Raw genomic sequence first — 15,756 nt, 5'->3', positions numbered from 1 at the left:
AAGGATACATCTGTTTGTATGGGCAAAGAAAGTATCTGGTAGGGTACATGTCAACCCAAGAAAAGAAATTCCAGGAAAGTAGAATGGTAGAAAGGATGGAAAGAAGATTCTTAAGACGCTTTTTTATTTTATTTTTCTTATTTTGGTATCATTAATATACAATTACATGAGCAACATTATGGTTACGAGACTCCCCCCATTATCAAGTCCCCATCACAAACCCCATTACAGTCACTGTCCATCATTGTAGTAAGATGTTGTAGAATCACCATTATCTTCTCTGTGTTATACTGCCTTCCCCATGCCCCACCCCTGGTACATTATGTGTGCTAATTGTAATGCCCCTTTTTCCCCTTATCCCTCCTTTCCCACCAATCCTCCCTAGTTCCTTTCCCTTTGGTAACTGTTAGTCCATTCTTGGGTTCTGTGAGTCTGCTGCTGTTTTGTTCCTTCAGTTTTTTATTTGTTCTTATACTCCACAGATGAGTGAAATCATTGGATACTTGTCTTTCTCTGCCTGGCTTATTTCACTGAGCATAATACCCTCTAGCTCCACCCATGTTGTTGCAAATGTTAGGATTTGTTTTCATCCTATGGCTGAATAATATTTCATTGTGTATATGTACCACATCTTCTTTATCCATTCATCTAATGAAGGACACTTAGGTTCCTTCCATTTCATGGCATTTGTAAATAGTGCTGCGATAAACATAGGGGTGCATATGTCTTTTTCAAACTGGGCCTGCATTCTTAGGGTAAATTCCTAGGAGTGGAATTCCTGGGTCAAATGGTATTTCTATTTTTAGTTTTTTGAGGAACCTCCATACTGCTTTCCACAATGGTTGAAATAATTTACGTTCCCACCAGCAGTGTATGGGGGTTCCCCTTTCTCCACATCCTCGCCAACATTTGTTGTTTGTCTTTTGGATGGTGGCCATCCTAACTGGTGTGAGGTGATATCTCATTGTGGTTTTAATTTGCATTTCTCTGATGATTAGCGATGTGGAGCATCTTTTCATGTGCCCGTTAGCCATCTGAATTTCTTCTTTGGAGAAGTGTCTGTTCAGATCCTCTGGCCATTTTTTAATTGGATTATTTGCTTTTTGTTTGTTGAGGTGCATGAGCTCTTTATATATTTGAGATGTCAACCCGTTACCAGATATGTCATTTATGAATATATTCTCCCATACTGTAGGATGCCTTTTTGTTATACTGATGGTGTCCTTTGCTGTACAGAAGCTTTTTAGTTTGATATAGTCCCACTTGTTCATTTTTGCTTTTGTTTCCCTTGCCCGGGGAGATATGTTCATGAAGAAGTTGCTCATGTTTATGTCCAAGAGAGTTTTGCCTATGTTTTCTTCTGAGAGTTTTATGGTTTTATGACTTACATTCAGGTCTTTTATCCATTTCGAGTTTACTTTTGTGTGTGGAGTTAGGCAGTAATCCAGTTTCATTCTCTTACATGTAGCTGTCCTGTTTTGTCAACACCAGCTGCTGAAGAGGCTGTCATTTCCCCATTGTATGTCCATGGCTCCTACGTCATATATTAATTGACCATATATGCTTGGGTTAATATCTGGACTCTCTTCACTGTTCCTCTGGTCTATGGGCCTGTTCTTGTGCCAGTACCAAATTGTCTTCATTACTGTGGCTTTGTCATAGAGTTTGAAGTTGGGAACCGAGATCCCCCCTGCTTTATTCTTTCTTCTCAGGCTTGCTTTGGCTATTCAGGGTCTTTTGTGGTTCCATATGAATTTTAGAACAATTTGTTCCAGTTAATTGAAGAATGCTGTAGGTATTTTGATAGGGATTGCATTGAATCTGTATATTGCATTAGGCAGGATGGCCATTTTGACAATATTAATTTTTCCTACCCAAGACCATGGGATACATTTCCATTTATTAGTGTCCTCTAATTTCTCTTAAGAGTGTCCTGTAGTTTTCAGGGTATAGGTCTTTCACTTCCTTGGTTAGGTTTATTCCTAGGTATTTTATTCTTTTTGATGCAATTGTGAATGGAATTGTTTTCTTGATTTCTCTTTCTGCTAGTTCATTGTTAGTGTATAGGAATGCAACAGATTTCTGTGTATTTAATTTTGTATCCAGCAACTTTGTTGAATTCAGATATTAGTTCTAGTAGTTTGGGAGTAGGTTCTTTAGGGTTTCTTTATGTACAATACCATGTCATCTGCAAACAGTGACAGTTTGGCTTCTTCCTTACCAATCTGGATGCCTTTTATTTTTTTCTGTTGTCTTATTGCCATGGCTAGAACATCCAGTACTATGCTGAATAAAAGCAGAGAAAGTGGGGATCCTTGTCTTGTTCCTGATCTTAGGGGAAAAGCTTTCATCCTCTCCCTGTTAAGGAAAATGTTGACTGTGGGTTTGTCGTATATGGCCTTTATTATGTTGAGGTACTTGCCCTGTATACCCATTTTGTTGAGAGTTTTTATCACGAATGGATGTTGAATTTTGTCGAATGCTTTTTCAGCATCTGTGGAGATGATCATGTGGTTTTTGTCCTTCTTTTTGTTGATGTGGTGAATGATGTTGATGAATTTTTTAATGTTGTACCATCCTTGCATCCCTGGGATGAATCCCACTTGATCATGATGTATGATCCTCTTGATGTATTTTTGAATTCAGTTTGCTAATATTTTGTTGAGTATTTGCATCTATGTTCATCAGGGATATTGGTCTGTAGTTTTCTTTTTTTGTGGTGTCCTTGCCTGGTTTTGGTATTAGAGTGATGCTGGCTTCACAGAATGAGTTTGAAAGTATTCCCTCCTCTTCTATTTTTTGGAAAACTTTAAGGAGAATGGGTATTATGTCTTTCTCTAAATGTCTGATAAAATTCAATAATGAATCCATCTGGTCCAGAAGTTTTGTTCCTGGGTAGGTTTTTGATTAATGATTCAACTTCATTGCTGGTAATTGGTCTGTTTAGATTTTGTTTTTTCCTTGATTAGTCTTGGAAGGTTGTATTTTTCAAGAAAGCTTCCATTTCTTCTAGGTTATCCAGTTTATTAGCATATAGATTTTCATAGTATTTTTTAATAATTCTTTGTATTTCTGTGGTGTCCATCGTGATTTTTCCTTTCTCACTTCTGATACTGTTTATATGTATGGATTCTCTTTTTCTCTTAATAAGTCTGGCTAGGGGCTTATCTATTTTGTTTATTTTCTCAAAGAACCAGCTCTTGGTTTCATTGATTTTTTTCTATTGTTTTATTCTTCTCAATTTTATTTATTTCTTCTCTGATCTTTATTATGTCCGTCCTTCCGCTGACCTTGGGCCTCATTTGTTCTTCTTTTTCAAGTTTCAATAATTGTGAATTTAGACTATTCATTTGGGATTCTTCTTTCTTCTTTAAATAGGTCTGGATTGCTATATACTTTCCTCTTGGAACTGCCTTAGCTGTGTCCCACAGAAGTTGGGGCATTGTGCTGTTGTTTTCATTTGTCTCTAGATATTGCTTGATCTCTGTTTTAATTTGGTCATTGATCCACTGATTATTTAGGAGCATGTTGTTAAGCCTCCATGTGTTTGTGAGTCTTTTCATTTTCTTTGTACAATTTATTTCTAGTTTTATACCTTCGTGATCTGACAAGTTGGTTGGTAGAATTTCAATCTTCTTTAATTTACTGAGGCTCTTTTTGCGGCCTAGTATGTGGTCTATTCTGGAGAATGTTCCATGTGCACTTGAGAAGAATGTGTATCCTCCTTCTTTTGGGTGTAAAGTTCTGTAGATGTCTGTTAGATCCATCTGTTCTAATGTGTTGTTTAGTGCCTCTGTGTCCTTATTTTCTGTCTGGTGAATCTGTCCTTTGGAGTGAGTGGTGTGTTGAAGTCTAAAATGAATGCATTGCATTCTATTTCCTCCTTTAATTCTGTTAGTATTTGTTTCACATATGTAGGTGTTCCTGTGTTAGGGGCATAGGTATTTATAATGGTTATATCCTCTTGTTGGACTGACCCATTTATCATTATGTAATGTCCTACTTTGTCTCTTATTACTTTGTTTGTTTTGAAGTCTATTTTGTCTGATACAAGTACTGCAACACCTGCTTTTTTCTCCCTACTGTTTGCATGAAATATCTTTTTCCATTCCTTCACTTTTAGTCTTTGGGTTGGAGGTGAGTCTCTTGTAGGCAGCACACAGATGGGTCTTTGCTGTTTTATCCATTCTATTACTCTCTTTCTTTTGACTGGTGCATTCAGTCCATCTATGTTCTTATTGTCATTGCAGGCTTTGGATTTGTGGTTAACAAAGGTTCAAGGGTAGCCTCCTTACTATCTTACTGTCTAACTTTACTCACTTATTATGCTATTATTAACACAGTCAGATGATCCTTTTTTCCCTCCCTTCTTTTTCTTCCTCCTTCATTCTTTATATGTTAGGTGTTTCATTCTGCACGCTTTGTGTTTCCCTTGACTGATTTTGTGCATAGCTGATTCTATTTTGCATTTAGTTAGTATTTGGTTGGTCTATTTTCTTTGCTATGGTTTTATTTTCTCTGGTGACAGCTATTTAGCCTTAGGGGCACTTCCATATAGAGCAGTCCCTTTAAAATACACTGTAGAGGGGGAGCCAAGATGGCAATGTGAGTAGAGCAGTGGAAATCTCCTCCCAAAACCACATATATCTATGAAAATATAACAAAGACAACTCTTCCGAGAATAAAGACCAGAGGACACTGTACAACATCCAGACCACATCCACACCTGTGAGAACCCAGAGCCTCGCAAAGGGGGTAAGATACAAGCCCAGGCCCGGCGGGACCTGAGCGCCCCTCCCCCCAGCTCCCGGGGGGAGGAGAGGAGTCGGAGCGGGGAAGGACAGGGAGCCCAGGACTGCTGAACACCCAGCCCCAGCCATCCGGACCAGGACACAGACACAGTGCATGTGTGGGGTCCTGGATACTAGGGAAACAGAGCAGCAAGACTGGTGAGCGGGTGCCTGAGGCTGGCGCCAGAGAATAAAGATAAACGAGCGGCCATTTTTGTTGTTGTTGTTGTTGTTTTGTTTTGGCGAGTGCTTTTTGGAAGTCTTCAAGGGGCAGGGCGGGACACTTAGTTCAGAGGTAGGGAATCCGGTGATCTATGGGCACTCTAACCCCCTGGGAAGCAGGGAGAACAGAGGCCCCTCACGGAGATAAATAGCCTCCCAGCCACTACCCCTCCAACATGACTCCACCATTTTGGAGCAGCGCCCCGGGCCAGGCCATGTCCACAGCAACAGAGGAGATAAACTCCATAGCAGCTGGGCAGGAAGCAGAAGCCCTGTCTGTGTGCAGTTGCCCAGCACAAGCCACTAAAGGTCTCTGTTCTCCCAGGAGAGGAGGGCCACAAACCAATAAGAAGGGAAGTTCTTCCAGCCGTCACTCGTCCCAGCTCTGCAAACTATTCCTATCACCATGAAAAGGCAAAGCTACAGGCAAACCAAGATGACAGAGACACCAGAGAAGGAGACAGACCTAACCAGTCTTCCTGACAAAGAATTCAAAATAAAAATCATAAACATGCTGACAGAGATGCAGAGAAATACCCAAGAGATATGGGATGAAGTCCGGAGGGAGAACACAGGTGCCAGAAAGGAGATTACAGAAATGAAACAAACTCTGGAAGGATTTATAAGCAGATGGATAAGATGCAAGAGGCCATTGATGGAATTGAAACCAGAGAACAGGAACGCATAGAAGCTGACATAGAGAGAGATAAAAGGATCTCCAGGAATGAAACAATATTAAGAGAACTGTGTGACCAATCCAAAAGGAACAATATCCGTATTATAGGGGTACCAGAAGAAGAACAGAGAGGAAAAGGGATCGAAAGTATCTTGGAAGAAATAATTGCTGAAAACTTCCCCAAACTGGGGGAGGAAATAATCAAAGAGACCACGGAAATACACAGAACCCCCAACAGAAAGGATCCAAGGAGGACAACAACAAGACACATAATAATTGAAATGGCAAAGATCAAGGACAAGGAAAGAGTTTTAAAGGCAGCTAGAGAGAAAAAGGTCAACTATAAAGGAAAACCCATCAGGCTAACATCAGACTTCTCGACAGAAACCCTACAGGCCAGAAGAGAATGGCATGATATATTTAATGCAATGAAACAGAAAGGCCTTGAACCAAGGATACTGTAGCCAGCACGACTATCATTCAAATACAATGGTGGGATTAAACAATTCCCAGGCAAACAAAAGCTGAGGGAATTTGCTTCCCACAAACCACCTCTATAGGACATCTTACAGGGACTGCTCTAGATGGGAGCACTCCTAAAAAGAGCACAGAACAAAACACCCAACATATGAAGAATGGAGGAGGAGGAATAAGAAGGGAGAGTAGAAAAGAATCTCCAGACAGTGCATATAAGCGAGCTAAGTTACGCAGTAAGATACTAAAGAGGCTAACCTTGAACGTTTGGTAACCACGAATTTAAAGCCTGCAATGGCAATAAGTACATATCTTTCAATAGTTACCCTAAATGTTAATGGGTTGAATGAACCAATCAAAAGACACAGAGTAACAGAATGGATAAAAAAGCAAGACCCATCTATATGCTGCTTACAAGAAACTCACCTCAAACCCAAAGACATGTACAGACTAAAAGTCAAGGGATGGAAAAACATATTTCAAGCAAACAACAGTGAGAAGAAAGCAGGGGTTGCAGTACTAATATCAGACAAAATAGACTTCAAAACAAAGAAAGTAACAAGAGATAGAGAAGGACACTACATAATGATAAAGGGCTCAGTCAAACAAGAGGATATAACCATTCTAAATATATATGCACCCAACACAGGAGCACCAGCATATGGGAAACAAATACTAACAGAACTAAAGGGGAAAATAGACTGCAATGCATTCATTTTAGGAGACCTCAACACACCACTCACCCCAAAGGATAGATCCACCAGGCAGAACATAAGGACACAGAAGCACTGAACAACACAGTAGAACAGATGGACCTAATAGACATCTATAGAACTCTACATCCAAAAGCAACAGGATATACATTCTTCTCAAGTGCACATGGAACATTCTCCAGAATAGACCACATACTAGCCCACAAAAAGAGCCTCAGTAAATTCCAAAATATTGAAATTCTACCAACCAATTTTTCAGACCACAAAGGTATAAAACTAGAAATAAATTCTACAAAGAAAACAAAAAGGCTCACAAACACATGGAGGCTTAACAACATGCTCCTAAATAATCAATGGATCAACGAACAAATTAAAATAGAGATCAAGGAATATATAGAAACAAATGACAACAACAACACAAAGCCCCAACTTCTGTGGGATGCAGCAAAAGCAGTCTTAAGAGGAAAGTATATAGCGATCCAGGCACACTTGAAGAAGGAAGAACAATCCCAAATGAAAAGTCTAACATCACAATTATCGAAATTGGAAAAAGAAGAACAAATGAGGCCTAAAGTCAGCAAAAGGAGGGATATAATAAAGATCAGAGAAGAAATAAACAAAATTGACAAAGAATAAAACAATAGCAAAAAAATGAAACCAAGAGCTGCTTCTTTGAGAAAATAAACAAAATAGATAAGCCTCTAACCAAACTTATTAAGAGAAAAAGAGAATCAACACAAATCAACAGAATCAGAAATGAGAACGGAAAAATCATGACAGACTCCACAGAAATACAAAGAATTATTAAAGACTACTATGAAAACCTACAGGCCAACAAGCTGGAAAACCTAGAAGAAATGGACAACTTCGTAGAAAAATACAACCTTCCAAGACTGACCAAGGAAGAAACACAAAAGTTAAACAAACCAATTACGAGCAAAGAAATTGAAACGGTAATCAAAAAACTACCCAAGAACAAAACCCCCGGGCCGGACGGATTTACCTCAGAATTTTATCAGACACACAGAGAAGACATAATACCCATTCTCCTTAAAGTTTTCCAAAAAACAGAAGAGGAGGGAATACTCTCAAACTCAATCTATGAAGCCAACATCACCCTAATACCAAAACCAGGCAAAGACCCCACCAAAAAAGAAAATTACAGACCAATATCCCTGATGAATGTAGATGTAAAAATACTTAATAAAATATTAGCAAACCAAATTCAAAAGTATATCAAAAGGATCATACACCATGACCAAGTGGGATTCATCCCAGGGATGCAAGGATGGTACAACATTCGAAAATCCATCAACATCATCCACCACATCAACAAAAAGAAAGACAAAAACCACATGATCATCTCCATAGATGCTGAAAAAGCATTTGACAAAATTCAACATCCATTCATGATAAAAACTCTCAGCAAAATGGGAATAGAGGGCAAGTACCTCAACATAATAAAGGCCATATATCATAAACCCACAGCCAACATTATACTGAACAGTGAGAAGCTGAAAGCTTTTCCTCTGAGATTGGGAACTAGACAGCGATGCCCACTCTCCCCACTGTTATTCAACATAGTACTGGAGGTCCTAGCCACGGCAATTAGACAAAACAAAGAAATACAAGGAATCCAGATTGGTAAAGAAGAAGTTAAAATGTCACTATTTGCAGATGACATGATATTGTACATAAAAACCCTAAAGACTCCACCCCAAAACTACTAGAACTGATATCGGAATACAGCAAAGTTGCAGGATACAAAATTAACACACAGAAATCTGTAGCTTTCCTGTACACTAACAATGAACCAATAGAAAGAGAAATCAGGAAAACAATTCCATTCACAATTGCATCAAAAAAAATAAAACACCTAGGAATAAACCTAACCAAAGAAGTGAAAGACCTATACTCTGAAAACTACAAGTCACTCTTAAGAGAAATTAAAGGGGACACTAACAAATGGAAACTCATCCCATGCTCTTGGCTAGGCAGAATTAAGATCATCAAAATGGCCATCCTGCCCAAAGCAATATACAGATTTGATGCAATCCCTATCAAATTACCAGCAACATTCTTCAATGAACTGGAACAAATAATTCAAAAATTCATATGGAAACACCAAAGACCACGAATAGCCAAAGCAATCCTGAGAAAGAAGAATAAAGTGGGGGGATCTCACTCCCCAACTTCAAGCTCTACTATAAAGCCATAGTAATCAAGACAATTTGGTACTGGCACAAGAACAGAGCCACAGACCAGTGGAACAGACTAGAGACACGAGACATTAACCCAAACATATATGGTCAATTAATATTTGATAAAGGAACCATGGACATACAATGGGGAAATGACAGTCTCTTCAACAGATGGTGCTGGCAAAACTGGACAGCTACATGTAGGAGAATGAAACTGGACGATTGTCTAACCCCATATACAAAAGTAAATTCAAAATGGATCAAAAACCTGAATGTAAGTCATGAAACCATTAAACTCTCGGAAAAAAACATAGGCAAAAACCTCTTAGACATAAACATGAGTGACCTCTTCTTGAACATAGCTCCCCGGGCAAGGAAAACAACAGCAAAAATAAACAAGTGGGACTACATTAAGCTGAAAAGCTTCTGTACAGCAAAAGACATCATCAATAGAACAAAAAGGAACCCTACAGTATGGGGGAATATATTTGTAAATGACAGATCCGCTAAAGGCTTGACGTCCAAAATATATAAAGAGCTCACACGCCTCAACAAATAAAAAAAAAATAACCCAATAAAAAATGGGCAGAGGAACTGAACAGACAGTTCTCCAAAAAAGAAATACAGATGGCCAACAGACACATGAAAAGATGCTCCACATCACTAATTATCAGAGAAATGCAAATTAAAACTACAATGATGTATCACCTCACACCAGTAAGGATGGCTGCCATCCAAAAGACAAACAACAACAAATGTTGGCGAGGCTGTGGAGAAAGGGGAACCCTCCTACACTGCTGGTGGAATTGTAAATTAGTTCAACCATTGTGGAAAGCAGTATGGAGGTTCATCAAAATGCTCAAAACAGACTTTCCATTTGACCCAGGAATTCCACTCCTAGGAATTTACCCTAAGAAAGCAGCAATCAAGTTTGAGAAAGACAGATGCACCCCTATGTTTATCGCAGCACTATTTACAATAGCCAAGAATTGGAAGCAACCTAAATGTCCATCGGTAGATGAATGGATAAAGAAGATGTGGTACATATACACAATGGAATACTACTCAGCCATAAGAAGAGGGCAAATCCTACCATTTGCAGCAACATGGATGGAGCTGGAGGGTATTATGCTCAGTGAAATAAGCCAAGGGGAGAAAGAGAAATACCACATGATTTCACTCATCTGTGGAGTATAAGAAGAAAGGAAAAACTGAAGGAAAAAATAGCAGCGGAATCACAGAACCCAAGAATGGCCTAACAGGTACCAAAGGGAAAGGGACTGGGGAGGATGGGTGGGTAGGGAGGGATAAGGGGGGGAGAAGAAGGGGGTTATTAAGATTAGCATGCATGGGGGGGGAGAAAGGGGAGTGCTGTACAACACAGAGATGACAAGTAGTGATTCTACATTTTGCTATGCTGATGGACAGTGACTGTAAAGGGGTTTATAGCGGGGACATGGTATAGGAGAGAGCCTAGTAAACATAATATTCTTCATGTAAGTGTAGATTAATGATAAAAAAAAAAAAAGAAAGAAAATGGGGATTACCCCGATAGTATAAAACTAACTGTAAATCAACGATTAATGCATGCTTTAAATAACCTTAATTTTGATCACTTAAAGGGTGTCAGATGATCGGCTATGGAGGTACATTTTTCTGATAATATTCCTTTCTCTTAAAAAAAAAAAAGGCAGTTCCTGTGTGGTGACCTCCAATGGGTTCTGCACAGTGGTATAAAGGGTGTATCAAGGTGTGGGCAGGGGGTCTGTTTGTGTTTATGTGGAGGATCGAGGCCTAATTTGGCTGCCCAGAGGATGAACTGGGATGCGATATGAGGAGGAACTTCCAGCATCGGAACTCTCTGCAAGAGTCGTACCAGAGGATGATCATCAAAGGGCCTCAACAGGGATCCGGGCGATGCTGCAGTTGTGGCTGCGTTCATCCCACCAGCTCCTGGACTTGCCATTGGAATGAAGAAGGAGGTATCTAAGCTGTTCTGTGCATACAGTAAAACAACAAATTTGACTGGATCTATACTGTTTGAACTCAACCAAGAATTAGGAGAAGTGCAAGTTGTAGCGCTCCAAAATCTTATGACTACAGACTATCTACTGTTAAAAGAACATATGGGATGTGAACAGTCCCCAGGAATAGGTTGTTTTAATTTGTCTGATTTCTCTCAGACTGTTCAAATTCAGTTGGACAATATCCACCGTATCATAGATAAGTTTTCACAAATGCCTAGGGTGCCTAACTGGTTTTCTTGGTTTCACTGGAGATTGCTGGTAATTATAGGTCTGCTTTGGTTATGTAACTGTATTCCTATTATGTTAATGTGTGTACGCAATTTAATTGGTAGTTTAAAACCTATACATGCTTAAGTTACTCTACAAGAAGATATGTCAAAGAAATAATCAATCTTCCCATGTTTTCTTCCGTCTGCTACTCCTCTGGCTTTTCTTCTTCCTTCCTAATTACAACCCTTAAATAGAATTAGTGCCTCAAATCGAATTTACCGAGTATCATAATTTTTCCAAGTGGTAAAGATACCTCAAGACAAATACTGGGCATAAAAGCCACAGGGCATAAATCTGCAAAGAAGTAAAAAGCTAACCTTTTCAAACAATATTGCCTCTCTCTCACCTACCAACTTCACATTTCCCTGTATGGCCCCGGAAGATGACTGGTTAGCCAGAGACCGGTAAGATTCCTCAAGGGAGGAACAACCTAAGACAGGCACAGTCGCAGGGGGGCCATCAGGTGAGAAATTGGGGATCAACAGAGGTGAGGCTTAGAACCTCACCCCCCGTTTTGAGAGAAATCTTCTGCATCCCTGGATGTTTTATTGCCCTTGTCTAGCTTGGATTAACACTTAGTCTACAGGCACACACCTGATCATCTACATTTGCTATCTTACAGCACTAAACTATGTTTTCTACCTTTATCTTGCATCTACCTACCACTTCAGCATTTTATTAAAAATAATAATAATAATAATAATAATAATAAGGGAGAAATGTGGGATCCACATATAAATCAAGTATGAAAATCAAACGAATATTCATATTTGACCTGATTGTTTATAGTTCATAATGCGTGATCAAAACTGAAAGTTTCTGTGATGACTGCCCTTGTACTGTTCACCATGTAAGAACTTATTCACTATGTAAGAATTTGTTCACCATGTAAGAACTTGTTCGTTATGCTTCAGAAGATTGGAGACTGATGAGAATTAGCCTTGGGGTGGATTAATGATTGTGCATTGAGCCTTGAGTCCCCTATATAGAATTTTATTGTTGTTAACAACCATTTGATCAATAAATATGAGAGAAGCCCTCTCAAAAAAAAAAAAAAAAAAAAAAAAAAAAACACTGTAGAAGTCATTTGTGGGAGGTAAATTCCCTCAACTTTTGCTTATCTGGGAATTGTTAGTTCCTCCTTCAAATTTAAATGATAATCTTGCAGGATACAGTATTATTGGTTCGAGGCCCTTCTGTTTCATTGCATTGAATATATCATGCCATTCCTTTCTGGCTTGTAAGGTTTCTGCTGAGAAGTCTGATAGCCTGTTGAATTTTCCTTTGTAGGTGATCTTTTTTCTCTCTCTGGCTGCTTTGAATACTCTATCCTTGTTTTTGATCTTTGCCATTTAATTATATGTCTTGGTGTTGTCCTCCTTGGGTCCCTTGTGTTGGGAGGTCTGTGGATTTCCATTGTCTGAGAGACTTCTTCCTCCCCCAGTTTGGGGAAGTTTTCAGCAATTATTTCTTCAAAGACACTTTCTATCCCTTTTTCTCTTTCTTCTTCTTCTTCTGGTACCTCTATAGTACAAATATTGTTCTGTTTGGATTGGTCACACAGTTCTCTCAATATTCTTTCATTCCTAACGATCCTTTTATCTCTCTCTGCCTCAGCTTCTGTGTATTCCTGTTCTCTGATTTCTATTCCATTAACAGTTCTCTTCCACCTCATCCAGTCTGCTCTTAAATCCTTCCATTGTTTGTTTCATTTGTTTTCTCCCTGTGTAATTCATCCCTTATCTCTTGCATATTTCTCTGTAGCTCCATCAGCATGCTTATGACTTTTATTTTGAATTCTTTTTCAGGAAGATTGGTGTTTTCGGTCTCTCTCTGGTGTTTGAGGGATTTTGGACTGAACAAGGTTCTTCTGCCTTTTCAGAGCAATGGGAGTGGTCACCAGCGAGTGGTCACCAGTGTCAGCTGGTAAAACAAAGTCCCTTCCAGCCTGCTTGTCACCTTGACTGTCTCTGCTGCCTGTGCCAGTCAACCGCACACAGGGAGCAGCCTCTGGATTAATCCCCTCAGCTGCCATGGGCGAGGCGACCCTTGGGATGGCCCAGAGCACTGGTGTGGGTCACAGGCAAGCACGTGTGTTCTCCCATGAGAATGGCGCCCCATCATGCTTCTCAAACTGAGTGCCAGTCTCTGCTGACTGTGCTGGGTAACGGCACAAGGGGAGCAGCCTCTGGGTTAATTCCCTGAGCTGCCATCGGCAGGGGGGCCCTTGGGATGGCCTAGTGCACTGGCAGGGGTCGCAGGTGAGCAGTGTGTGTTCACAGCAAGAACAGAGCCCCTTCGTGCTTCCTGCACTCTGCGCCGGTTTCCTCTGTCTGTGCCAGTCAACCAGGTGCAGGGGGCAGCCTCTGGATTAATCCATAGCTGCCATGGGTGGTGCGGCCCTCGGGATGGCCTAGGGCACTGACGGGAGTTAGAGGCGAACAGCATGTGTTAGCCATGAGAACAAAGTCCCTTTGTGCCTTCCGGACTCTGTGCCGGTCTGTGCCAGTCAACTGCAGGCAGGGGGCAGCCTCTGGGTCTGGGCTGGTTAGCCACATGCAGGGAGAATCCTGTGTGGTTGCTGTAGGCAGGGCTGATCCCCAGCTGTTCCGCAGCAATGCAGGTCAGCGGTTTGCTTGCAGTGCTGGCTTGGGGGGAATGAACGGCAGGCTGCTTATTGCCAATGAGGGGCTTCGGTGCTGCATTGCCACCCAGGGGTTTAGGGTGCCTGAAGTTCCTTAAAATTCCCAGCCTGCTGGGCTGAGTTTGCCAGGACGATTTTGTCTACCTGTTAAACCCATGTCCCTTTAAGACTTCTAAAGCACCTGCTTTTCTTTTGTCCCAGGGCAGCCGACTGTGGGAACCTATTCGCAGTCTTAGTCTCAAATTTTGCTTTTCCGTTCCTCTAATATCCAGTACACCATGCAATGTGTGTCTGTGCTCCCAGGGCAGATAGATTACTAGGGCTGGTTATTTAGCAACCTGTGCTTCCACTCATTCCCCACTCTGATTCTTCTCCTCCCGCTGGTGAGCTGTGTTAGGGGGAGTGCTCCAGTCCCACCAGGTCACGGCTTTGAATCTTACCCTTTTCCATGAGATGTTGAGTGCTCGCAGATGTAGATGTAGCCTGGCTGATGTACTATATCTTCTGGTCACTCTTTTAGGAATAGTTGCATTTGCTGTATTTACAAAATATATATTGTTTTAGGAGGAGATTTCTGCCACTCTACTCATGCCGCCATCTTGAGAATCTCTCCTTAAGTTGCATTTTATTGTGGAATCACATCACAGACATATTTAAATTTAAGCAAATTCTATGAGGTAGGCAGGGAATAGGGAAAGAGAATGAATATAAATAAAAGAGACCAAACTAAAATATTTCAGGGAATCTTGCCTACCAGGCCCCCATACAACCATTTGCCCACAGAGAACATAAGATGAGAAAAGCCAAGGTGCCGCTTCCTTTGCCCATCTCAGTACCCACAAGTGTCTCTGGGCTTAAGCATGACCCCCACTTAGCTGTATGATACAGTGTATTTTTTTTGTACAAGGCCTAAATACAAGTCAGCTACTTCAACTAGTGCTTAACTAACGAAACAGTGATCTGTTCCAATACTGGAGGAACACCAGTGGTGTTATACTTGCTGAAAGAAAATATGTGGGTTTCCAACAAAACATACTCCTAGGAGGCATTTTCAAGGTAATTTTCATCTTATAGGCTGACTACAGCACCTAGCCTCTTCCTACAACACTACTCCATTCTGTGCTATATCCTTTCCTTAAACAACCATGTATTATAACTTCTGTGATATTAAAAAAAAGTTAAATTTTTTGAATCTCTAGTATACAATTTTTAAAAACATCTTGATACACATACCTGCTTACCAGTGAATCCCTGGCAAATAATCTTCGTATTTTTGTCAACATAGAGGTGTTTCCGGGAAGCTGTATAGGAACAATGCCGAATTCCATTCTGCTGCACTGAAAATTAAAGAAAATACGACACATTATACCCAAACTTTTGGACTGTGAATTAGATTGAACTTGGTGACCAAAAAAAAAAAAAAATCCTGTAATGTAGGAGCTGTCTTGTGATCAAGGCAACTTTAAATGGCACAGTTTCAAGTAAGCTAGAACTAATTACTTATCACCTTTGAGCCACCCTAAAATATATGGTCAAAGATACGAGGTTCCTGACCACATTTTGTCCTAATCAGGAACCTGTATGATGTCAGACAACACATCACTAGTACTGAAATGAGATGATGCCAGAATAAGCATATGTCCCAGTTCCTGGAGTTGTCACGGTCATTCATTTATTTAATCAGCATTTGGGAAGCACCTATGCCAAGCCACAATACAGAATGCCAAGGAAAAAGTGTT

The 15,756-nt window shown here is 40.3% G+C and overlaps 1 protein-coding gene across 1 annotated transcript in view; it reads right to left on the bottom strand.

Annotated features, from left to right (window-relative positions):
• SUCLG1 (succinate-CoA ligase GDP/ADP-forming subunit alpha) overlaps positions 1-15,756 on the bottom strand; it is a 43,602-nt gene that overhangs the window by 20,809 nt on the left and 7,037 nt on the right. Inside the window, exon 2 of the mRNA XM_036931085.2 lies at positions 15,251-15,354. Coding sequence (XP_036786980.2) covers positions 15,251-15,354 — 104 coding nt within the window. The remainder of the gene's footprint in view (positions 1-15,250; positions 15,355-15,756) is intronic.

The sequence above is a fragment of the Manis pentadactyla genome, chromosome 2 (assembly GCF_030020395.1).
Source record: "Manis pentadactyla isolate mManPen7 chromosome 2, mManPen7.hap1, whole genome shotgun sequence".
NCBI classification, from domain to species: domain Eukaryota; kingdom Metazoa; phylum Chordata; class Mammalia; order Pholidota; family Manidae; genus Manis; species Manis pentadactyla.
This window is presented reverse-complemented; position numbering and strand designations above follow the sequence as displayed.